The sequence below is a fragment of the Pelodiscus sinensis genome, chromosome 12 (genome assembly GCF_049634645.1).
Source record: "Pelodiscus sinensis isolate JC-2024 chromosome 12, ASM4963464v1, whole genome shotgun sequence".
NCBI classification, from domain to species: Eukaryota; Metazoa; Chordata; order Testudines; family Trionychidae; genus Pelodiscus; species Pelodiscus sinensis.
Window position 1 is genome coordinate 49,497,904 of NC_134722.1, and position 25,896 is coordinate 49,523,799.

General features: G+C 48.9%; 1 protein-coding gene across 1 annotated transcript; it reads left to right on the forward strand.

Moving 5' to 3' along the window:
- Positions 1 to 288: 288 nt before the first annotated feature.
- On the forward strand, positions 289 to 12,808 carry LOC106731773 (uncharacterized). Its single transcript, XM_075940653.1, has 4 exons — positions 289 to 1,192; positions 2,227 to 2,318; positions 5,600 to 5,911; positions 8,494 to 12,808. The coding sequence occupies exons 2-4, from the start codon at positions 2,306 to 2,308 to the stop codon at positions 9,150 to 9,152; spliced, it is 984 nt and encodes a 327-aa protein (XP_075796768.1). The 5' UTR covers positions 289 to 1,192; positions 2,227 to 2,305; the 3' UTR covers positions 9,153 to 12,808.
- Positions 12,809 to 25,896: the final 13,088 nt, after the last annotated feature.

A 25,896-nucleotide genomic window follows, 5' to 3' on the forward strand; every position in this document is an offset into this window, starting at 1 on the left:
TAAAAGCCCAGCCCAAGAGCCCAGTGAGGCCTCAGCTGCCAGAGGAAGCAGAGGCCTGCCCTGAGCTCTCAAGTCAAGAGGGCCTTGAGGACCTTGGAGAGGCTGAGGATTGGCCCAGGCCACCAGGCCCTTGCTCCAAAGAGGAGACCTTCTACATCCTTCCCAAGGGTTCAGACTACCACCACCCCAAGGACCAGCAGCCAGCATGGAGCCAAGTAGATGCAGAAGGGGAATTAAGAAGGGGCCCAGGGGAAGCTGACGACTGCCAGGCTGATCTCATAATATTCTAGAACGTGTCATCATGTTGCTGGCCAGATCCCCGCTGACCCCCGGGGCAGCCAAGGCTGCCACTGATAGGGCCCAGAAAGGTGAAAGGTGAATGATGTTATGGAGGCAGCAGCAGCACCACCAGCTCCAGGGTTCACCACTAGTCACTGTATCTGCTCTGCTCTCCCATGCAGCGTTAGAGTGAAACTTCTCCGCATTTGAAACATGTCCAGCAGAGATTTGTTCAGCCTGCCTAGAAAGCGTGTACAGGACCTGGATTACCTGGATTTCATCCAAGAGGGTGTGTGCTGCATGCTAGCAGGTCCCTCTTATGAGACCATTCATAGACCCATAGAGCTGGAAGAGACCTCAGGAGGTCATCAAGTCCAGCCCCCTGTCCAAGGCAGGACCAATCCCAACTAAATCAACCCAGTCAGGACTTTGTCAAGCCAAGATTTAAAAACCTCTAGGGATGGAGATTCCACCTCCTCCCTAGGTAACCCATTCCAGTGCTTCACCACCCTCCTAGTGAAATAGTTTTTCCTAATATTCAACCTAGACCTCTCCCACTGTAACTTGAGACCGTTGCTCCTTGTTCTGCCATCTGTCACTTCTGTGAACAGCCTTTCTCCATCCTCTTTGGAACCTCCCTTCAGGAAGTTTTCAAAGATAATGGCCAAAAGCTCCGCAATGACAATTGCCAACTCCCTCAGTACCCTCGGATGCATTAAATTCGGGCCCATGGATTTGCGTATGTTTAGCTTTTTTAAATAGTTCCTAACTTGTTCTTCCCCACCAAAGGCTGTCCACCTCCATCCCATACTGCGTTGCCTAGTGCATTTGTCTGGGAGCTGACCTTGTCCATGAAGACAGAGGCAAAGAAAGCATTGAGTACTTCAGCTTTTCCCACATCATCTGTCACAAGGTAACCTCCCTCATCCAGTAAGTGCCCCACCCCCTCTCTGATCACCCTTTTATTGCTAACATGCCTGTAGAAACCCTTTTTGTTATCCTTCACATCCCTTGCTAGCTGCAATTCCAGTTGTGCTTTTGCCTTCCTGATTACTCCCCTGCATTCTTGAGCAATATATTTATACTCCTCCCTAGTCACCTGTCCAAGTTTCCACTTCTTATAAGCTTCCTTTTTGTGTTTAAGCTCACCAAGGATGTCCCTGGTAAGCCAATCTGGTCACTTACCATATCTGCTTTTCTTGCTGTGTATCGGGATGGTTTCTTTCTGTGCCTTTAATAAGGCTTCTTTAAAATACCTTCAGCTCTCCATTTTCTTCCACTATTTTCTTCCACTATTTTTCCACTATTTTCTTCCACTATTTGATCTGAGGAAGTGGGTCTGGCCCACGAAAGCTCATCATCTAATAAACCATCTTGTTAGTCTTTAAAGTGCTACATTGTCCTGTATTTTGCTTCAGCTGTCCAGTACTCCTTTCCCCTTCATGTAAGAATCCCAGGGAACCCCACCCATCAGTTCTCTGAGAGAGTTAACGTCTGCTTTTCTGAAGTCCAGGGTGTGTGTTTTGCTTTCTTCCTTTGGTCAGGATCCTGAAATCTACTATCTCATGATCACTGCTTCCCAGCTTATCACCCACCTCTACTTCCCCTACTAGTTCCTCCCTGTTTGTGAGCAGCAGGTCAGGCTGCACACGGCCCCTGGTCGGATCCTTCAGCACCTGTGTCAAGAAGTTATCCCCAACATTCTCCAAAAACTTCCTGGATTGCCTGTGTACCGCTGTATTGGTCTCCCAACAGATGTCAGGGTGATTAAAGTCTCCCATGAGAATCAGGGCCTGTTGCTTGTTCCTCCTTGTGTTCCTTCCTGGTATCTGACTTCCTCACTTACCTCAGGGCTTTGGTCACCATCCCCCAACAAACTTAGTTTAAAGCCCTCCTCACTAGGTTTGCAAGCCTGCCCATGAAGATGCTCTTTTCTCTTTTGGTTAGGTGGATCCCATCTCTTCCTAACAATCCTTGTGCCCAGAACAGAGTCCCCTGGTTGAAGAAACCCTCGGTCACATCCTGAATGCGAGCTCCTGGTAAGCAGCACACTTCTCAAAATTGCAAGTCTGGACGGCAGATGGATGGCTCAGTCCCTCTTTGGAGGGAATCCCCGACCACCAACACCCGTCTTCTTCTTTTGGGGGTGGTGGTTGTGGAACCCCCATCCCTAGGACTACGCATCCCATTCCTTCCAGTAGATGGTGTTCCCTTCTGATTTCTTCCCTGAAAGGTCCCTGCCAAAGCATTCTCCACCACAGTGCCTGTGGAGAGAGCCTGATAGCAGTTACTTACCTCTACAGGAATGAGGGATACCTGAGTTGGCCTTCTTCTTCTAGTGGTTACATTCTGCTATCTGCCAGCCACAGCACACACTCCGTGGGGGGGGGGGGGGAAGGAGGGGAAGGGAATAGTGGGAAAAAAATTAAATGGACAAACACAAGCTCCACAAACAGCAAGAAACCCCCAAACACAAACACACATTACAGACAGCCACTTCCCTCAAGGATCCTGTATTAGCTTCCTCCTTCACCAGGAGAACTCCCTCTCCAGACTCCCTGTTAGCAGTCCCCGTTCGCAAGTGGGAGTTGGTGGGGCTGGCGGCCAGTGCGAGGCTACTGGGGTCCAGAAAGCGTGGCTACTGAAGCAATAGGCTGTTGGTTTTGGTCCCACCCAGAACACTTCACTTTTGCTCTGCAAGGATATATAATACTCAGTTCCATTTACCAATCTAAAAATAAAAGGTAGTAAGGGAGACTGAAGAGCAAGAGGAGACCTTTACCAACACCGAGACAAATGGACCATTGCAGAGCATCACATGTTCCCCTTAAGCCTGGGAGCAGATGCAGTAGGTGAGGTTCATAGGGGGGAATTCAGACAAAGTTATAAGTTCAGAGCAGCACTCTCAGCCTGCTCTTAACCCTGGATATTCAAACATTGGGCATTCCTCACATGTATCCTATCATTGGGGTTTGACTTTATTGTTAACTTCATGTGGACTAGGCCCAACGCCCTCTACTGGAGGCCTTGCTGCACCCCGCCCCAGGGAGAAGAGCAGAAGAGCTGTCCTCCAAGCAGGAGAGACTTGCTGCTTCTGCTGCAGCCAATCTGGGACTGACAGTTTTTCACTGGCACTCGACCCAGCCAGATTGAGTCAGCAACAGGGAGGACAGCAGCACCTAATAAACCGTCTTGTTAGTCTTTACAGTGCTACATAGTCCTGTTTTTTGTTTCAGCTAGACTAGACTAACACGGCTACATCGCTATTACTACAGCAGCACCTTGGACAGCTCCGAGTGCGAGCTGAACTTTAGAACTGGTTCAGGACCAGGTCCAGAGACTGAAGACTAGCCACAATTGGCTACCAAACTTTGCAGAACCTGGGACAGGATGTAAATAGCCGAGCCTCAAAGCCCAGAGAGATCATCATCTTGGGGAAGTGGGCCAGGGAGCAAGGTAGCATTGCCTCTTGCTCATTGCCGTTATTCCTGAAAATAATCAGCATAGTGGCATTGTGCAAGAGGGGTTTGCTTGTGCAAGAAGGGGCAGTGTAGATGCTCCTTCTGGTGCAAGAGCCTCTTCTTCAAAAAATGGTGGCTCATTAGGTATGCAAGTGAGGCTCGGCAATATTCCACGCTTAGCCTCATTTGCATATTTCTGACACAAGAACCCACCAGTGTAGACATAGCCCTAGTGTCAAGGATGAAGAGGTTTTTGTGACTTTACATATGAAGTGAGTTTGCTCCTCCATGAAGTTTCCCAGTGACATTCTTTAGCCATGGAAGACCAGGGCTGAACAGAGGTATTGGAACAATTTGTATAGTAGAGGTTCTGAGAATCACTGAACCTAACTGTAAATCCCATATCTCTAATGGAAACTACTTCAGATCAGGGATTGCTATAGCCTCCCCTGCCTGTCCCCCACACCCTTACTTCCAGAACCTAGGGGGCTGAATGTAACACCTCATCAGTACTTCTCCTAGCATGGTTACAAGCAGAGTGACATGGTGCATTTCATCTCAGGCAGTGAGACTGAACATGTGCCACTTATGGGGCAGTGTGGGATGGTAACTACAATGCTACATGGCCAATTCCATTTCCTACACAGGTAGAAAAGCTGCAAGGCTGTCAAAAGAGGCTGAATAAACCATAGAATACAAAACACCGGGGCTACGTCTACACTGGCAGCTTCTTGCACAAGAACTCTTTTGCGGAAGAGTTCTTGCGCAAAAACTCTTCCACAAGACAGCGTCTACACTGGCATGTGCATTTGCACAAGAGATTTGCTATTGCGCAAAGCAGCCATGCCAGTGTAGATGCTCTCTTGCGCAAGAAAGTTCTGATGGCCATTTTAACCATAGGGCTTTCTTGCACAAGAAATTCATGTTTGCCTGTCTACACTGGCCTCTTCTGGAAGAGCTCTTGCAAAAGGGCTTCTTCCTGAGTGGGAGCGTCAGAGTTCTGGTGCAAGAAGCCCTGATTTTATACATTAGAATGTCAGTGTGCTTGCGCAAGAACATACGGCCAAGGTAGACAGGCAGCAAGTTTTTGCGCAAGAGCAGCCGCTTTTGCGCAAGATCGTGCCAGTGTAGACGCAGCCTGGGGTACTCTGCCACATCCTTGCTAATCTTTTCCATCCATGTGCGGATATTTTCTATCCAGGTGCAGAATAATTTTAATGTACTGAGGCATGTGTGAATGTGCACCACTCATAGAAACACAAAACCTAGTTGTGGGCACTCTGCTAATCAGCTGGGCAGCATTTGAATCTCTCCTGCAAGGCTGTACAAGCCTACAGTTTTCAGGGAACACTGGTGCCCTGTGCTTGTAGAATCTAGCACGATTTTGTTCTTGGCATGACTCCCAACTCATGGGCTTTTGTGCAAAATCTTGCCGCCTGTCTACACTGGTCGCGAGTATTTGCGCAAGAACACTGACTTTGTAATGTACAAAATCAGTGGTTCTTGTGCAAATACTCTGACACTCCTGCTCAGGGATAAGCCCTCTTGCGCAAATATTCTTGCGCAAGAGGGCCAGTGTAGACAGCAACGTTAATTTCTTGTGCAAGAAAGCCCGATGGCTAAAATGGCCATCAGAGCTTTCTTGCGCAAGAGAGCATCTACACTGGCACAGATGCTTTTGCGCAAAAGCAAATATTTTGCGCAAAGGCACATGCCAGTATAGACGCTCTCTTGCGCAAATAGTTTTAACAGAAAAACTTTTCTGTTAAAAGTATTTGCGCAAAATCATGCCAGTGTAGACGCAGTCATGCTCTCCTTGACACTGTCTTTCAGTCAGCTTTCTCTCTCTCCTGTTGCAGCAAGGAGCACTGTTCCAGAAATTATTAGAGCAAGGCACGATGGCCTCCGGGTCTCTGGGATTTCCCTGACCACCAGCAAAACACTGATGAACTACATCAGCCAGGAGAAGGCCATCCCCAAGGAGATTTTGCACACCAATAAGGTCTCTGCTAAAGCCATACAGAAACTGGGCACATTCTATGTTGGCACGGTGCAGGAGAGCACAGATGCTCCTAAACTTCTGTTCTCAAAACCACCGTTTCTGCTGTTACCAGATGATGAGGATGGAGCCATTCATATCCCCTGCACTCCAAAGTTTGATGTCCATCAGGGTATGTTGGGGAGAAGAGTTGTTGGGGTCCCCATCCTACTCTTTTCCTTTTAGATTTTCTGCTTTCTCTCTGGTCTTGCAGGATCACAGACATTGCTTTGAAGTTCACTAGAATACTCCTCTCCTTGGCAAGAGCCAGCTCTCTCTGCACCTTGCTTAGCAAAGGCAGATCCAGCTTTACAGCTTCCATTGACAGAAGACAGAGCCTAATAAGACTGGCGGGGCCATACTGTGAATGCCAGCCATGCACCCCTCTGTAACACAGACTACAGCATAGAATTGAGTTTTGACTCCTTGTTTACACTACTCTGTACTCTGCAAACATGCAGACACAATCTTTATTTATGGGTGCACTTGCCTCCCCATCATGAATGTCTAGTCCTTGAGCTGCATCTCAGCATGACCTACTCCTCCCATCTTTCTCCCAGAGCTCCTGGAGGTGTTTCATGCAAGCTCTTTTAAGTCCCCGTATGCTTTGCTCCAGGCTAGGACTGCCCATGGGGCTATATTTCCTAGCATTCTCTGCTTTCCTGGATGGCACTCAGGGAGGAACTGGCTGCCAACTGCTCAGCCAGACTTGTCGCTCACTGCAGAGGGCCCTAAAAACAGCATCAGCAGGATAGGTTTTCATAAACACAAATTGCTTTCATGAGGCCCTCTCCACCATCCCACAGATACTGCTCTTGGGATGAGGAGGACTTCCCGCATGCTGGTTGCCTTTTTTAACCTTACAGAACAACTGCACCATTACAGCAGAGCAAATTAGTAGCACAATATTTCAAGCGAATAATGTGCTAATCCCACACATAATGCTCTTTACATCACATTATTCTCCCTCAGATATGGAGAGAGTTATATTTGTACCGGCACACAAATGCATGTACCTGCAATTCTGGAATAAGATTAGATCTGGATACTTTTCTTCTCCCTGTCATGTTGCATTATAGTGTAGGGCAGTGCAGTTTGTCACTGTTCATTGGATACCTGGCAGTGCCCAGAAACTCTGTATCTGTTTCCATGGAAACCTGCCTGAGCCCTCAGAATTGAGCTGTAGCATTCTAGGCCATGTAACCAGGAGGCAAGCATCTTCACCACTACAAACAGCGGTCAAATGTGACCTTTTTAATATTTCAAAATTAGCTTTAAAAGAGCCAGAAGAAGAAACAGGATGGTGGAAGATGGGAAGAAGGAATCAGGCTCAGTTTCTGCTGAGCAAAAACACCAGCCCCAGGTATCTGAATGGAAATCCTGCCAATTAGTAAACCCAGATGAATTCAGGAGCAATGGCCTGTAGCTCTCTCTCTCCTGTTCTGTCACACTGCAGCTCAGATGTGAGGTCTCCCTCCATCAACCCAGGAATGCAGTCTCACACAGGACACTGATTGGTGGTTTACTGTCAGGGAGGGTGAAAAAAGGCCTGGTATTAAAGCAGAGAGTTTGGAATCAACCATGTTGACTGTGGCTAATTAGTGGGCCTAATCCTCTGTGAGGTGAGTGTGCAGAGACCAGCACCTACATTAATTGCGCCATCCAGCAGTGGGATTGAGACACTGGCAGTGTTGCCCATCTATGCTTAAATTCACCCTTTCACTCTGAGGATACTTCTACACTGCATGCTTATTTCGAAATAAGCTATTCCAGAAGCCTCAAAATTAGTCCAAGGCAGGCTTCCCTAATGTAGATGTGCTATCTCGATTTAGAGCCCCAAGAGGCACTGGGGAAGAATAACTTAGAATGACCAAGGTGAGGGACTATTTTGAAATAACAGCAATGGAGCATCTTCACACGCCTTATTTCAAAATAGTTATTTTGAAATAGGCATTATTCCTCGTAGAATGAGGTTTACAGATTTAGGAATAAGCCTTCCGTAACTTCAAAATTATTTAAAAATAATGGAATGGCTGTGTAGACGCTCTCATTGTTATTTCAAAATAACATTAATTATCTCAAAATAATGGTTCAGTGTAGACTCACCCTGAGTGATTACATGGGTATCGCTAAGAACAAAATCTGGCCCAGGATTGCTATTTAAAATATTGCCTAGTGAAAGTAAATTCCTTGAACCAAATACTTCAGAGCCTTTTTTGGCTTATGCCCAGGCAAAACACTCCCAAGTATCAGAAGGCATTTTGCTCCAAGGAAGCAGGGAGTAGATACACCAAGGGTGAATCCCAGGATTTGGCCCTAATTTTGCCACCCTGCCAGGGGCTACATCTACACTTCAGGCTTCTTAGGCAAGAATGGCTGTTTTGAGCAAAAACTTGTGGAATGTCTACACTGCACACACATTCTTGCGCAAGTAAATTTACAGTACAGAGTTGGAAAAGAGAGCTTCTTGCGCATGAGCTCTGATGCTCCGTATGAGGAAGAAGCCTTCTTGTGCAAGCGTTCTTGCACAAAAGGGGAGTGTGGACAGGCAGCCAAGAGTTTTTGCTCAAGAACTGGCCTCCCAGGAAAAAACAGAGGTGGCTGCTTGGACTCTCCATACCCGCACTCAAGCTTGCGAACAGGACAGCAGGGATGGATGGTGATAGGTCTGTTGTTGTTACCTGCATAGCATGTGCCATGTTGTTTTCCTCCCAGAAGAAAGAACGGATTTCATCTGCATGAAGTGCAAGCTGGTTGCCATTTTGGAAGAAAAAATTAGAGGACTGGAGGCCCAAGTGTCGACCCTACGCTCAATCATGGAGGATGAAGACTTCCTCGATAGAAGGCAGCATTTAATTCTGCAAGCATGGCAGGCGGAAGAACTGGAGATGGCAGTACGAGACCAGGAAGAGAACTGGCAATATGTAACTTCTAGAAGGGGAAAAAGGCCAGCACGGGAATCCCCCGATGCTATAGAGGTAAGTCATCACTTTCAGGCTCTCTCCACAGGCTTTGCAGTGGGGAATGCTTTGGAAAGGACCTCACAAGGAAGAAACCACAAGGGAACACCATCTACTGGAAGGCATGAGATGCGTAGTCCTAGGGATGGGTGTTCCATGACCATCACCCACAAAAGAAGACGACGGGTGGTGGTGGTCGGGGACTCCCTCCTAAGAGGGACTAAGCCATCCATCTGCCATCTGGACCTGGCATCTCAAGAGGTGTGCTGCTTACCAAGAGCTCAGATTCAGGATGTGACTGAGAGGCTTACAAATATGATCAAACCTCCGGATCACTACCCCTTCCTGCTTCTCCATGTGGGAACTAATGATACAGCCAAGAATGACCTTGTGCGGTTACTGCAGATTACGTAGAGTTGGGAAGAAGGATCAAAGCCTTCGGAGCGCAAGTGGTGTTCTCGACCATCCTCCCTGTTGAAGGGAAAGGACTGGATAAGGCTCGTCGAATTGAGGAAGTACATGTGTGGTTGCGCAGGTGGTGTCACAGAGAGGGCTTTGGTGTCTTCGACCATGGGACTCTGTTCCAGGCACAAGGATTGTTAGGAAGAGATGGGATCCACCTAACCAAGAGAGGAAGGAGCATCTTTGCGGGCAGGCTTGGAAACCTAGTGAGGAGGGCTTTAAACTAGGTTCGTTGGGGGACAGTGACCAAAACCCTGAGGGGAGTGGGGAAGTCAGATACCGGCAAGAAATGCAAAGAGGAACGATCAACAAAGGTGGACCCCTGATTCGAATGCAAAGGGTCAGGCGATCAACTGGTTATCTAAGGTGTTTGTACACCAATGCTCTCACCTGGGTTACAAAGAGGAAGAATTGGAGGCCCTGGCCGAGTCCAAGAACTACAATTTAATTGGGATAACAGAGACTTGGTGGAATGACTTGCATGACTGGAGCGCTGTCATGGAAGAGTATAAATTGTTCAGGAAGAACAGGTAGGAGAGAAAAGGAGGAGGAGTTGCACTGTATGTAAGAAAGCACTATGATTGCTCAGAGCTCCAGTATATAGAGGGAGAAAAGCCTGTTGAGAGTCTATGGATCAAGTCTAGAGGTGTAAGCAACAGTATCGATGTTGTGGTTGGTGTCTGCTACAGGCCGTCGAATCAGGTGGATGAGGTAGATGAGGCTTTCTTCGGATAACTAAGAGAAGTTTCCAGATCACAGGCCCTGGTTTTCATGGGGGACTTTAATCACCCTTACATCTGTTGGGAGACCAATACAGCAGTTCACAGACAATCCAGGAAGATTTTGGAGAATTTTGGGGATAACTTCTTGGTACAACTTCTTGGTACAAGTGCTGCAGGATCTGACCAGAGGCTGCGCGCAGCTTGACCTGCTGCTCACAAACAGGGAGGAGCTAATAGGGGACTTAGAGGTAACAACCTGGGAAGCAGTGATCATGAGATGGTAGATTTCAGGATCCTGACCAGAAAAGAGAGTAGTAAAATACATACCTTGAACTTTAGAAAAGCAGATTTGGGCTCCCTCAGAGAACTGATGGGAAGAATACCCTGGGATGCTAAGATGAAGGGGAAAGGAGCCCAGGAGAGCAGGCAGTATTTTAAAAGAAGCCTTATTGAATGCACAGAAAGAAACCATTCTAATGCGTAGCAAGAGAAGCAAATAGGTAGGAGACCAGATTGGCTTACCGGAGAAATCCTTGGTGAACATAAGCACGAAAAGGGACCTTAAAAAAAATGTGGAAACTTTGACAGATGACTAGGGAGGGGTATAAATGTGAAGCTCGAGAATGCAGGGGAATTATCAGGAAGGCGAAAGCGCAATTGGAATTGCAACTCGCAGGGGATATGAAGGATAACAAGAAAGGTTTCTACAGGCCTTTTAGCAAGAAGAAGGTGATCAGAGAGGGTGTGCGTCCCCTACTGGATGAGGGCGGTAACCTAATGACCGATGATGCGGGGAAAGCTGAAGAACTTAATGTTTTCTTTGCCTCTGTCTTCATGGACAAGGTCACTTCCCAGACGCAATATGGGACAAAGGTGGACAGCCCTTGGTGGGGAAAGAACAGGCTAGGAACTATTTAGAAAAGCTAAACGTACACAAATCCATGGGTCTAGACTTAGTACATCCGAGGGTACTGAGTGAATTGGCAAATGTCATTGAGGAGCCTTTGGCCATTATCTTTGAAAAGTCGTGGAGATCGGGAGAGATCCCGGATGATTGGAAAAAGGCAAATGTAGTGCCCATCTTCAAAAAAGGTAAAAAGGACAATCCATAGAACTATAGGCCGGTCAGTTTTACCTCGGTTCCTGGAAAAATCATGGAAGGGATCCTTAAGAAATCTATTTTGAGGCACTTGGAAGAGAGGAAAGTGATTAGGAATAGTCAGCATGGATTCACAACGGGCAAGTTGTGCCTCACAAATCTGATTAGCTTCTATGATGAGGTAACTGACTCTGTGGACATGGGAAAGTCAGTGGATGTGATAGACCTTGACTTTAGCAAGGCTTTTGATACGGTCTCCCACAATATTCTTGCCAGCAAGTTAAAGGAATGTGGATTGGATAAATGGACGGTAAGATGGATAGAAAGAGGCTAGAAGGCCGGGCCCAGCAAGTAGTGATCAACGGCTCGATGTCAGGATGGCGGTCGGTTTCTAGCAGCGTGCCCCAAGGTTCGGTTCTAGGACCGGTTTTGTTCAATATCTTTATTAATGACCTGGATGAGAGGATGAATTGGGAAGTTGTAGCCAGATAGCCCCCCCCCCCATCTCAAACAATCTTGCTTGCCCTCTGAGATGTGTGTGTACAGGGCAGAGAAGGAACAATAAGAAAATCAGCATAGCCATTAAGCTTTGATCTGCTTTGATGCGAGACCAGGATATGCGAGTTTCTCTGACTCTGAGTAACGATTAAGGAAATAAACTGAGCTCGAGGCTGCAAGAAGTGCCCGGCTGGCACCCATGTTGATTCGAACACACACAGTCCCTGGGAGAGGAATTTCCCACTGAGAAAAAGAATGTCCAGTACTTCCAATTTAATCCTCTCAACTCTCTCTTACAAGTGTAAATTAAGTTCACAACTCCCTTGTAAGAACTGGTCTCACAAAAGACAGACCAGCACCATTTGGCATTACAGATAAGAAAGAGAAAATACGTGACCCAACGGGTATATAAAGTGGTACAGCAGCACACTCTCTTTTGAGTGTCAATCTGCCCTCTACCTGCTGGTCGGGTTAGGTGTTTGACCTCCCGAGGTTCCACAGGGACGCCCACCTCGTATTTTCGTCTTTCTGAGGAATTGAGGGACCGATCCTGGCCTGACACACTGGGACCGAGTGACGCAGAAGGGGGTAAAAATTGTACCTGTATGTGTCCTTTTTGTTATAGTGCATGCATAGAATAGAGCTCTTTAAAGATTAAGCTGTCATTTGGTACCATTATTTTCTATTTCCTATCTTTATCTTCTTTGTAACTTTTTTTAAAGATCTCTCTCTCTCTCTCTCTATATATATATATACATATATATTTGCCAGCAGTTAAGAAATAGAACAATAGCCTTTGCAACCATATGATTTATAAGCTTCCTCAATAAACCTGTAAATGTTTAAGTTTTAACCTGACTCCTTCAGTTGCTGTAACAGAACCAGGCACAATTTAAAAAGAACTTCAGCCGGTCATTAGGGACAGTATAGGAAGAGCTTGGGCGTTTGGATCTGTGTCACACCCAGGTGGCAAAATCCGTTGGGGCACTTCTCAGCCTCCCCGAGGCTGCTTGCTGCGAAGGAATCACAGATTCTAGCAGCTAAAATCTGAAGTGTAATAAGCTCTTCCTGTACACTTATTGGGGCGCCCATCAACCTCTTCCAGGTTGCCCACTGCAAGGGACCCCGGTCTCAGCAGTTGAAGTCTCAGGTGTATAGTATACACACACACACCACTCACTGCCCTGACCGTCGGCTGACAGAAGTGGGCCCATTGAAAGGAGACTGGACCTGTGGATGCCTTGGGGGTCAGCAGCAAGGGCTTTGGGAAGCCCCCTCTTTGGAGGTGAATGTGGCAGCATTGAGACACCACCCAGAAGCAGGCGCCACAGACACTAACTGCAGATTCATGGGACGGCTCTCACAGATCTTGCACATGCATAAACTGATAGATCTGTAGGAGGGGGGGCAGTGGCGTAGTGAGGGGGCTGGAGGGGTCAGTTGCTCCTGGAAGAAAAATAATATAAAATTTAGTTAAAAGTAGATGTCACACGTTTTTAAAAAGAATACCATATCTCCTGCCTTTTGTCTATTCTTGTCTCTTTAGGCCCGCTGTTAAAATTTTCAAAAGCACTTGAGTGACTAAAGTCATTTTTTAAAGGTAATTAAGCTCCTAAGGAGACAGTTGCCAACTCGGATCTTCAGATATCTATCTGATCTTTACACACCTTTGAAACTCTGGTCATAAATGTCCTAGTCAGTTCTGAACGTGCGACGTAGGAGCCCAGTCCTAATTCCTTCAGGCTTTTTTTTGTTTTAAATTTGAACATTTATCTACACTAATTCCCCTCCTTTCTCTTTCACTATCCAATAAATACATGGATCAAAATTATAGGTGCTTTGTGAATATGCTGACTTGAGAGTGGAAAGATTTCATATTGTCATGTATGATTCCTGGTAACCCATCTCAAATATGAAAAACTAGGTTGATACCTGTTCATATCAGGAGTTGTTGAATTCAGTTCACCATTTGCAGTATCTTATTAGAATGTTTAGTGGAGAACATACTGTGGTTTTTTTTATTTATACTGTGGGCAAAGCATGGGCTCACAAGAATTCCTCCATTGTTTTACCATGAGTCTCAAAACATTTGAGCTATGTCTACACTGGCATGATTTTTCGAAAATGCTTTTAACAGAAACCTTTTCCGTTAAAAGCATTTTCGGAAAAGCACGTCTAGATTGGCAGGATGCTTTTCTGCAAAAGCACTTTTTTTGAAAGTAGGAATAAGGGATCTTCCGGAAAAGGGCTTATTTTCCGGAAAATCGCGTCTAGACTGGCGCTTTTCTCCGGCAAAAACCCCGCGCCGGAAAAAAGCAGCAGCCATGTAAATGCAAATGCCGTGGGGGATATTTAAATCCCACGCAGATTTGCAATTCTGAAGTGTCTCATTAGCATCCCTTTTCCGGAAAGGGATGCCAATGTAGACACAGCCCCAGTGTTTAAAGGCAGAGCTGACTAGAATCAATTGAGAGTCCTTGTCTTGTCTCAGTGATCGCTTGAGCAAAAATCATTGATAAAATCTTGCGTAGACTGACCTTGGACTCAACATGCAGGCAGTGTGTTGAAGGGCAGTGCAAAGGAGGCAGTGGTGGTGAGGTACCATATTACCTAATAAAATCATTGGTGCTGAAATCACTAAGGACTGGAATTTGACCACTGAACTGACACTTTCTCAACAAAGACTCCATTTTTACTATTTAAAAAGTAAATCAATGTAACAGAAAACTGCAACGTTCTCTGGTAACTTTTAAAAAATCAAACTTTAAACTTTATTGAAAAAATTGGATAGTTTGCAATTGAAAATATTTGACCTACACTCACGGCAACTGATTTAATTTTGTGCAAAATTTTGCATAATAAAGGATGGCATTTTTTTTAAATGTTGAACTATATTGATCTACTTCTGATGTGTGGTTGTGGTTTGTTGTGTGTGTGTGTTTTTTTTTTCTCAACAAAAAATTGTTGGTGGGGGGAGACTGCCAAAACGGTTGGAATTGGGCCCCGCACTTCCTAAAGCTGGCCCTGCACCTGGTACCCTGCTGCTCACACTTGTCCTGCTCAGAATAGTGATAGAAATGTAGCCGTGTTAGTCTGGGGTAGTTGAAGCAAAATGCAGGATAATGTAGCACTTTAAAGACTAACAAGATGGTTTATTAGATGATGAGCTTTTGTGGGCCAGACCCACTTCCTCAGATCAAATAGTGGAAGAAAGTAGTCACAACCATATATACCAAAGGATACAATTAAAAAAAATGAACAAATATGAAAAGGACAAATCACATTGCAGAACAGGAGGGGGATGCGGGGGGGGGGTTAAAATTCGACACTTGCCAACAAGGACTTAACAAACATTTGAACTATCTCACCCATTACCAAGACAGTTTCCCCAATTATCACCTGTAATACCATTAACTCACAAACATCCCACTCTCCCTACCTCTAATATCATCAATTCACAGACACTTACCTTCCTTCCTTCCCCCCCCCCCGCATCCCCCTCCTGTTCTGCAATGTGATTTGTCCTTTTCATATTTGTTCATTTTTTTAATTGTATCCTTTGGTATATATGGTTGTGACTACTTTCTTCCACTATTTGATCTGAGGAAGTGGGTCTGGCCCACGAAAGCTCATCATCTAATAAACCATCTTGTTAGTCTTTAAAGTGCTACATTGTCCTGCATTTTGCTTGTCCTGCTCAGGGGAGGATGGGGGCATGGCAGCTGGAAGCAGCCAAGCCCCAAGGGCACAGGCCCTGCAGGTTGCCGCACACAGACAGCACTCAGCCCTGCCTGCTTGTCTGACACAGCAGCTGCTCCTTGGAGAAGCACAGCGAGCCAGCCCTATGAGCACGGCCCTCATGGAGCCCCTTGGCTGCTCCTGGCCCCTCTGCTACCCCTTAGGGAAGCCTCCCCCCTGTGGCCGCACACTTCCCTGGGGTACTTGTACGAGGGCTGGGGGGAGTGGGAGCGGGGAAGCAGGCAGCCTGGGCCTGTGGCCACTGCATCTTGCTGCAGGAACAGGATGCTCCCCAGTAGCTCTGGCTGCATCTCTGAGAAAATCAATGACAGTAGTCCGAGAACCCTGACCTCATCTGCCACACGTGTCCCCATGCAATGTGGGGATGTGTACGCAAACATGACAACAACATCCACAGTGTGTGCTCACAGACAGTGACAAGAGTAGAAGCCATGCGTTCTGCCCTGGGGAGGGAGTGTGCACAGTGCTACGTGTAAGGGGACTGTTACCCCTCACTAAAACTCTGGGGGAGTTTTTTGGTTTGCCAGCTCCCAGTTTCAGAAGGGGAAGGGTTCATGAGACTGACAGACCCCAGAGACAATGGAAAGCAGCCAACACTCCAGCTCAGCCTGATTGACAGGTTGGACAGGCCAGTGAGGAACGGGAGAGGCCAGGCCCCGTCCTCCCTGTGAGCTGGGATTGTTCTGGCTCTCTCTGAGCAAACAGAGAGCTGAGACACAGCCCAGGGAGTGCAAGCTGTGTGCAGAAGAAGTCCTGCAAAAGGAACAGAGAGCTGAGAGACAGCCCAAGGAGTGCAAGCTGTGTGCTGAGGGGCAGTTTTTGCAGCAGCTGAGCCAGACACACACAGCTCAAGGAGCGCAGACCCTGTGTTGAGCAGCAGACTGGCAGTGCTCAGAGAGCCAAAAGGAACAGAGAAGCAACGCTAGAAGCTAGAGACTGGCCAAGCAGCACAGCCTGCAGCTGGATGTGGTGAGCAGCTGGGAACTGCAAAGTGTGGGGAGAGGCTCTGGACTGGGAGAGGGGTCTGGCCACTTAGCGCTTGAGGCTGTGTGGTCACTGCCAGAGCAAGCGTGTCCAGCCTGCAGCCCCCCCCCTGCAGCACATCCAAGGCCTCTAAGGGGCCTCTAAGGAAGAGACTGTGGACTGTCCTTACACTCTGCAGGCTGCTGTTTTGATGTCCCTGTGCTACAGAGCAGGGCTGTGTGTTCTCATTTAACCAGTCTCATTTTTTTCTTATTCTTTTCTCTTTAATCAGTTGATGTTTAATAAATTGTATTTGCTTTGAACCTTATGAAGTGATCACTGGGCCAAGAAGGCCTGCAGTGTGAAGAGAGCACCTCGGAGTGGGGACACCCTAACTCCTGCCCCTAGTGACTACAAGGTCCGGGATTAAGCCCCAGGAAACCTGGGCCCAGCCTTGTTGGGGTTTCGAGGGCTCTGCTACTCAGGAGAGTGGAGGGGGAGCCCTCAGGAACAGGGGAGCCGTGGGGTAAAGGAAGTGGGAGCGGGGACTCAGATCCTTTCGCTGGTTCATTTCACCAGGGTGTATAGAAGCCAGGAAAGTTCCCCACAATAGCGGGATCATTCCCCCGCTTACATACACAGACAGACACCGCATGCCATGTGGCTAGAACACAGGCAAGGGGTCTGCATTCACAGTGATGTCTCCCAAGGGTTACAGTCTATGGAGGATCACTTCTCTTCCAGGATTTGGAGCTAGTCCTTTTATGTGAACACACTCAACAGGGGACCGATTGGGCCCAAGCCACAGTTGGGTGGTGTCACGTGAGGCTCAGGGAAGAGGGCACAGGGCTCAGGGACACTGTGGGCAGGGCTGACTGACCACCTCACCGTTTTCTGTGTTCTGTGCAGCGGAACCAGCTGGGAGCAAGGGACCCTCCAGCCCTGCACAGGCGGCACCAACCACCCAGGGACCAGTCCGGCGGGCCAGGCAGCACGATCAGCTCCTCCTTCTTCTTCCCCCTCCCAGTTGAGAGCACCCTCCCACTGCCCACCCTTCGTCCCCATGTAAATAATACAGTTTTTGGTTTGTTTAACAAAAAGTTGTGTTTATTGGGAGGGTGGGGAAGGGGGGAAGGGAAGGGTTGGGGATGGTAGGGAGATGTGGACGAGGGACAGAAGCAACCCTACTGTGGGGCCTGGGAGAACATCTTGAGGGCCTCCCGGATGTGCACTCCATCGTGGTGTGCCTGCTGGATGGTGGCTGTGTGGCACTGCTCAAACACCCGGCCCTCGCCTGCCATCCACCCCGGGAGGAGGGTCTCCCTTCTGCTCCACTATGTTGTACAGCACACAACCTCCGCGATGTTCTGCTCACCCATTTCGAGACTGGTGAGCAGACAACAGACTCTCCCTTTGAGCTGTCCGAAGGCACACTCCACCTGGTTGCGGGCCCCGTTCAGGTGCTGGTTCAATGTTTCCCGGCCGGGGTCCATGTGTCCGGTGTACGGCTGCATCAGCCAGGGCATGAGAGGGTATGCCGGGTCCCCCACGATGCACAGAGGCAGGGTACTCTGCCTCTCAGAGACTAAAGCCAGGTAAATACAACTCCATTAAAACCAATGTCGTTGCACCCAAGTGGGGTGTGAAGTTTAGCCCGAGATCTTTGGGGGGCTGACAATGGATGTTCTGGGGAATGGTGACCTTTCCTTTCCCTGCCCCCAATGTGCAAAAGGGCAATACGCTACCATGGCCTGTGAAAGATTCTGTCCCTTCCACCCCACCCTCATCTTCTCTGATTGTTTACATGAAAAAATCATAGAAAAAAAATAGGCAAAAATCCCAAAGGCTAATTTTAGATAAGATGCCAAGTGGTTGCTCTAATTTTTTCAGCCCAGTTCCACCACCCCTGCATCCCTTGAATGCTGACCTCCCATCATTATTGTCCCAGCTGCAGGATACCCTACAGCAGTGACAGCAATGGCTTGGTTGGTCCCCCAGTGTGTGCTGACTCAACCAGTTGTTCAGGATCTACCCTCCTCACTCTTGGTGCCAGGTCCCCTTCAGTAGGCCTGTGTTCCCACGAATGACCGACTTCTCGTGTACTAGACATAAGATCTGGAAACTGCCTGCCAACTACTGTGCAGCAATGGCCTCTTTTGAAAGCAGTTCAGGGAGTGGAGAACTGCACTCTGTGCAGTGAGCCACGAAAACCCGGGCAGAGCTTTGCCAAAGGGTCTGGCCACCAGCAGCTGGAATGGCCCCCACACTGCTGGCAACTGCCATTCAGCGGCTTCATACCCTGCCATATGATGTGGTTGGTACTTAGAGAGTCAATTTTCATTCTCACTGCCCAGACCGCTCATTGACTAATACTGTGCTGTAAGCCTATGAGCTGGCTAGGCTGCTGTTACCCCAGTTTAATGGGGGGATATTGATACTGATCGCACAGCCTTTGACAACTCTTCTGAAAAGCACCATATTGAGCCCACAGACAGGCTCTGCTGTCTAGCCCCTCTGCTGGGTCCCAAGGCCAAACCAGCATTCAGACAAATGCATGGTATTGAGATGGAGGACTATGAACTATTCAAAGAGGCCTTGCCGCTAAAGTTTTACCTGACTCTCGAGGTGTACAGGACACGGTTCCAGGGTGCATGCAAACCTCAGGTGTCACCTACAAGGAGTTGCCAACCTGCAGAGGAAATATCTCTAAGTGAGGGAAGGGCACTGGGGCCACTAATGCAATGTTTGTGTATAACCTAGTGGGGTCAGAGCAGCTGTAGGACATTTGCTCTCCAGATCTTAAGGTGTCATGACTAGAAGCCCAAAGATCTGTGCAGTGCAGGGACACTGGTGGATGAGTTTGTGGCCAGTAGATCGGGGGAGGAGGGCAACCCATGTTGGACACCTAGAAGGAGAGTCACCCAGAGACCTCTCTAATGTGGGACTCCAGGAAGTCCAATGCTGGAATGCCCCTGAATGGTGGGCATAGAATTGAGGGACCTGAAATGAAATTGCTGTGGACACAGTGGACACAAGATGGAACAATGCCAGAAGATGAAATGTCAGCCAAGCAGAATCTTGTGAGTGTTACCTGGGGGGAGTCCATCCAGAGAGGGCACCAACAGTCCAGGAGGGTGCATTTGGCCCAGCTGTGCTGGGGGAGGGGACCACCAGGCCAGGCCAGCTGGGGAAGGCAAAGTTCCAACCCCGAAGCGCTTGTGCTCAATCCACTAGGTGAGCATGGGACAGGCCCCAGTGGACAATAGCCACGTCGTTCCATGAGAACGTAAGAATGGACATACTAGGTCAAACCAAAGGTGCCTCTAGCCCAGCAGCCTGACTGCTGACAGCGGCCAATGCCAAATGCCCCAGAGGGAGTGAACACAACAGGAAATCATCACATGACTCCTCTCCTGTCATCCATTTCCAGACAAACAGAGGCTGGGGGCACCATTCCTACCCATCTGGGCTAATAGTCATTGATGGACCTAACCTCCATGAATTTCTCTTGCTCTATTTTGAACCCTGTTAAAATCTTAGCCTTCACCACATCCTCTGGCAAGGAGTTTCACAAGGTGACTGTGCGCTGAGTGAAGAAAAACTTCATTTTGTTTGTTTTAAACCTGCTACCTATTAATTTCATTTGGTGACCCCCCCCCCACTTCTTATATTGTAGAAATAAGTAAACAACTTTTCTTTCTTCTTCAAGGATGTCTCCGCGAGTACTCCACTGTGGGTGCTGGGCTTGCCCTGGCACCACAGAATGGAGACTTATTGGAAGCACTATTCAGCCAGGCCACGCGTGCATCGCTGTGCTTGCGGTGTTCACGCTCTTTTCTTGCACGCGGTCCGGCCACCCGCCAGTTCCTCTAGACCACTTCAGGCTGCAGACGGATAGGAACCACGCTCTTCACCTCAACCTCTTTGTGAGATTATATGTCCTCAAATTACCTTGTAAACTGCCCTTACCTGGTTTCTCTTCCTTCCTCCGTTCATTCGTTTTTCTAAAAAAAAAAAAACAGTTACGTTATTGAGAACAGTTTTACCGGTTGTTATCTCCCTACATTTCCATCAGTGACTCTCCCATTCTCCCCTGTACATAGTTGTTTGTTGAACCAAAATAATAATAATAATTAATAAGAAGAACAACAAAGTAAGAGAGGGTATGTCTACACTACAAAGTTAATTCGAACTAACAGACGTTAGTTCGAATTAACTTTGATAGGCGCTACACTAGCGCTCCGTTAGTTCGAATTTAATTCGAACTAGTGGGGCGCTTAGTTCAAACTAGGTAAACCTCATTCCACGAGGACTAAGCCTAGTTCGAACTTACTAGTTCAAATTAAGGGGTGTGTAGCCCCTTAATTCGAACTAGTGGGAGGCTAGCCCATCCCAGCTTTCCCTGGTGGCCACTCTGGCCAACACCAGGGAAACTCTTCTGCCCCCCTCCCGGCCCCGGCCCCCTTAAAGGGGCACGGTCTGGCTACGGTGCCCGTGCCAGGTGCAAGCCTGCCAGCACCCACTTAGCAGACCCTGCACCTGGCACGGCTCGAGCCAGCCACCTGATGCCCCCCAGCCCTCCCCCTCTTCCCAGGACCAGGCTGGCGGCTCCCGGGAGCTTGCCCGGGACCGCAAGAGGCGGGCACCTGCCTGGTCTAGTGCGGACATCATGGACCTCATCCACGACCTCCGCACTAGGCACAGGAAAGTGGCCGTCTAGGGCAGGAGAGCTGCCAGCCTGGCCACCCAGGAGCAGGTGTGCATGAAAATCAAGGTGGTCCACTGAGACCCCCGACCCTGAGCCCTGAGCTTAGAATGGCCGTACTGGGTCAGACCAAAGGTCCATCTAGCCCAGTAGCCTGTCTGCCGACAGCGGCCAACCCTAGGGACCCTGGAGGGGATGGACCGAAGACAGTGACCAAGCCATTTGTCTCGTGCCATCCCTCTCCAGCCTTCCACAAACTTTGGGCAGGGACACCACTCCTACCCCCTGGCTAATACCACTCCATGGACCCAGCCTCCATGACTTTCTCACTTCTCTTTAAACTCTATTCTAGTTCTAGCCTTCACAGCCTCCTGCAGCAAGGAGTTCCACAGGTTGACTCTTTGCTTTGTGAAGAACAACTTTCTGTTACTAGTTTGAAGCCTGCTACCCATTCCTTTCCTTTGGTGTCCTCTAGTCCTTCTATTATGGGACCTAATGAAGAACTTTTCTTGATGCACCCTCTCCACCCCACTCATGCTTTTAGAGACCTCTATCCTGTCCCCCCTCAGTCTCCTCTTTTCTAAACTGAAAAGTCCCAGTCTCTTTAGCCTCTCTTCATATGGGACCTCTTCCAAACCTCTGATCATTTTAGTTGCTCTCCCCTCTCCCACCCTCTCTCTTCCCCTCTCCCACCTCCTTTTCCCAGTCTCCCCGAGTTTTGTTCAATAAAGAGAGATTCTATTTTTGACCACATGTTTTCTTTATTTTGTACATCAGGAAGGGGGGCTAGGGAAGGGTAAGTGGAAGGAAGTGAGGGAGGAATGGGGTACGAGCCCCCGATGGGGAGGACTGGGCTGGCTCTGCGGGCTTCTGGGGGTGGAAGCTCTCCTGCAGCCCCCCGATTGCCCCCTCTCCCCAGATGGCAGCCTGCGGCAAGGGCAGCCGGTCTGATGGCCGAGTGCTGTGATGTGCCCAGTGTGGGCACTCAGGGCACTCCAAGCCAGGACTGCTTTGCAAGCGGGGCACCCCTGAGAACTGTCTGTCCGGGGTGGGGGTCGGGTCCCTTTAAGCACAGCCCTCGGCTAGCCTGAGGCAGCAGCTCCATGCTCTAAGTCCTCATCTGATGCCCTGCTGGCACTGCTTCCGGCCATCCTTAACCCCGGTTCAGGGTCCACTTAATGTGGACATGCTAGTTCGAATTAGCAAAATGCTAATTCAAACTAATTTTTTAGTCTTGATCCGTTAGTTCGAATTAGCTTAGTTCGAATTAACGAATTCAAACTAAGTTAGTTCGAATTAGCGCTGTAGTGTAGACATACCCAGAAAGAGAAACAGAAAGACAAACTAAGGGAAAGACAAGACAAAGATGAAAAGAATTCAAAGAAACACACTCCCTGTTTGTCACACCAGCAAAACTGCCCGCATACCGTTATCCACGGGCTTTAAAAAATGCGGCACTTGCCAGGAGGCAGTGCCAGCCTCCAACGGCCATTGGGACTGCATTAAGTGTCTTGGGGAGTCCCATGTTCCCCAAAAGTGCTCCTACAGCACCAAGCTGACGACTAGGGCTCGGAAAGATAGGGAGAGGTTCCTGCGAATGCTCCTCTTCGACAAAGCCCTTCGGCCTCAATGCCCGACATCTGCCACGGAGGAACAGCCCCTAACCGTCGGGTTTCATCGCTCACTGTGGCCACATCAAAAAGACAAAGGCTCTCTCCCACAGGATCTCTGCCTGCTGCCATTCAAGGCAGGGTGAGCTAGGGAGATAGACCCGGGACCGCCGGCATTTCTAAGCTGCAGCCCAAACCTGCAGCTGCGCTAAAGCTGAGGCAGCGGGACAGCCGGCACATACCGCGGCACGGAGGGTAGCATCAGCGCAGCCTGCACCCCAGCTGCTGGCACCGACCAGTGAGCCACCACCAAGAGCCTCCTCAGAACCGCCCCCAACGGCGCCAGTACCTGCGCCATTCCTGGACCAACATATGGTGCCGGAACAAGCGGCACCGGTGCGAGCGCAGCACAGCACCTCGGCATTGGCAATTATGCTGCCTGAGTCATCGGCCCCAGGTCTCCACGGTCTCCTGCCAGACTGCCATCGCCATTCCTGGCAGCTGAGCCTCATTAGCAAAGACATCGTTACCGCCGATCATCTATTTTGATGATGGGCCCCAATAACAAGCAGCAAGTTTGATGCCTTGGTTGGAGGTGCACAGACAGTCACATCAGTCTACCCACGTCTTCCACCACCAGTTGAGGCCCTTTTTCCACCAATGGCAACAATCACCATAGACAGATGGGTGCTGGAAATCGTTCAAACGGGTTACACCATCCCATCCACTTCCTTTGCCCCACCCCCACTCCCCACCCCGTTCCTTTTCAAGAACCCCTCTCACGAGGTCCTCCTGCGAACAGAAATCAACCCCCTACTCTCTCTGGGGGCTATAGAGACGGTCCCGAACGAATTCAAAAACAGGGGCTTCTACTCCCATTATTTCTTCACCCAGAAGAGATCCGGAGGTTGGCGACCCATACTAGACCTCCGCCATTTGAACAAATTCCTGCGCAAACAAAGATTCGAAATGATCATGTTGTCTGCCATCATTCCTGCACTGGACCATCACAACTGGTTTGCTGCCCTCAACCTCCAGGATGCCTACTTCCACGTTGCTATCCACCCCTCTCACAGGAGATTCCTACGCTTTGTCGTTGGCAAGGACCACTACCAATACAAAGTCCTGCCCTTTGGGGTGTCCTCCGCCCCCAGGGTGTTCTCAAAGATCCTGGTGGTAGTCACGGCCTTCCTCCGACGGCAAGGAGTAATCATCTTTCCATACTTGGACGACTGCCTTCTCAAGGGTCCTTCTGCCTCCGAAGTTCTTCACATGATCCATCTCACCAGACGAACCTTCCACACCCTCGGGCTCCTCCTCAATGAATAAAAGTCCGTTTCGCGCTCAACTCAGGATTTGGAGTTTATAGGGGCTCGCTTGGATTCAGTTGCAGGCAGGGCCTTCCTACCTTTGCACAGGTTTCAGACCATTCAGGACCTCATTCAAACCATCACCGGCAGTCCGACCGTTCAACTCATAGCCTGTCTAAGACTGATGGGCCATATGGCCGCCACAACATACGTGGTCCGATACACCAGACTGCACTTCGGCACCCTTCAATACTGGCTGACACTGGTTTACAACCACACCAGACATGACCTCCACAGACCAGTAACACCTCCTCTTTCTGTTACACGGTTGCTCCTATGGTGGACCAACCATGAAAATCTATTATCCGGGGTACCTTTTCATCAACAGCAGCCTCACCACCACATTACAACAGACACTTCCTCACTAGGATGGGGAACCCACATGGGTCCCTTTTCAGCACAGGGCCAATGATCACCATTGGAGACATGTCTGCACATAAACCTCTTAGAACTACATGCGATTTTCAATGCCTGCAAGTGTTTCCGCGCACATATTCAGAACACCATGATGAGAATGCTTATGGACAACAACATGGCCATGTATTACATCAGCCGCAAGGGCGAAGCTCACTCCTGTTCCCTGTGCACGGAAGCCATCTGCTTCTGGAATTGGTGCATTCGCCACAGAATAACACCTACGGCATGTTACTTACCTGGCACCATGAACATGACGACAGACTTTCTCAGCAGGCAATTTGACGTGAAGCATGAGTTGGAGCTGCACAATGGAGTCCTGCACACAATTTTCCGATGCTGGGGTACCCCTCGGATAGATCTCTTCACGACCTTCAACAACGCGAAGTGTCACAAGTACTGCTCCAGATCGGGTCTCGGCCCAGCCTCCCTGGGAGATGTCTTTCTCATCAGTTGGCGCAGACCCCTTCTTTATGCCTTTCCCCCCATTCCACTGATTCCGAGACTCCTGGAGAAAGTGAGGATGGGCGGGGCACGACTCATCCTCATACCGCCAGATTGGGCGCGCCAACATTGGCTCCCCTTTCTTCATCACCTATTATCACTCCCACCCATCCATCTTCCTCTCCTCCCAAACCTCCTCACTCAGAACCGGGGATGGTTGAGACATCCCCAGATTCACACTCTGAACCTCACATCATGGTTCCTATCTGGCTGAACCAATCTGAATCTCAATATTCGGCACCAGTTAGACACATTCTTATACATAGTAGACGTTAAACAACAAGGAATACTTACCTTCACAAGTGGCGCAGGTTCGCCTCCCGGTGTGCTGCTAAACATCATCTCCCTTAAGGGGCTCCTCTTTCTCTGGTATTGGACTATCTTATGCACCTAAAAGAGACCGGCCTTGTGTTAGCATCTCTCCGAGTACACCTGGCAGCGATTTTGGCCTTTACATCACCAGTGGACAGAGCTTCCATCTTCGCTCATCCCACCACAAAGAGATTCCTCACGGGCCTCACTAATATAAGTCCACCACGAGACCCAGTCCCACCATCATGGAACCTTGATGTGGTTTTGGAGGCCCTAATGGGGCCACTGTTTGAGCCATTGACCACCGTATCCTTACACCTTTTAACCATAAAGACGCTTTTCCTGCACGCAGAGTAGGAGAGCTTTCGGCCTTGATGGCCACACCACCATACATGATATTCCGAGAGGATGGGGTAATATTAAGACTACACCCGAAGCTCATTCCAAAGATTACATCCCATTTTCACATCAACGAGCCAATAATTCTTCCAGTGTTCTTCCCAAAACTCCACTCCTCACCACGAGAAGTAGCCCTCCATTCCCTAGATGCTCGGAGGGCCCTAGCTTTCTATATTGACCGGACCAGACCCTTCAGACGCACTGACTGTTTGTTAGTCTTTCTGGCAGCTAGGTCAAAAGGACAACCGATATCCTCCCAAAGGATCTCCAACCTAATAATCTCCTGCATAACAGAAGCCTATGCAGCAAATTGTGCACCCCTCCCGTCCCATCCACGTGCC

Bases quoted from the DNA above. Each gene is read 5' to 3' on its own strand.
- LOC106731773 (XM_075940653.1), top strand. The intron at 5,912-8,493 runs GTATGTTGGGGA...TTTTCCTCCCAG, and splicing joins AAAGTTTGATGTCCATCAGG to AAGAAAGAACGGATTTCATC.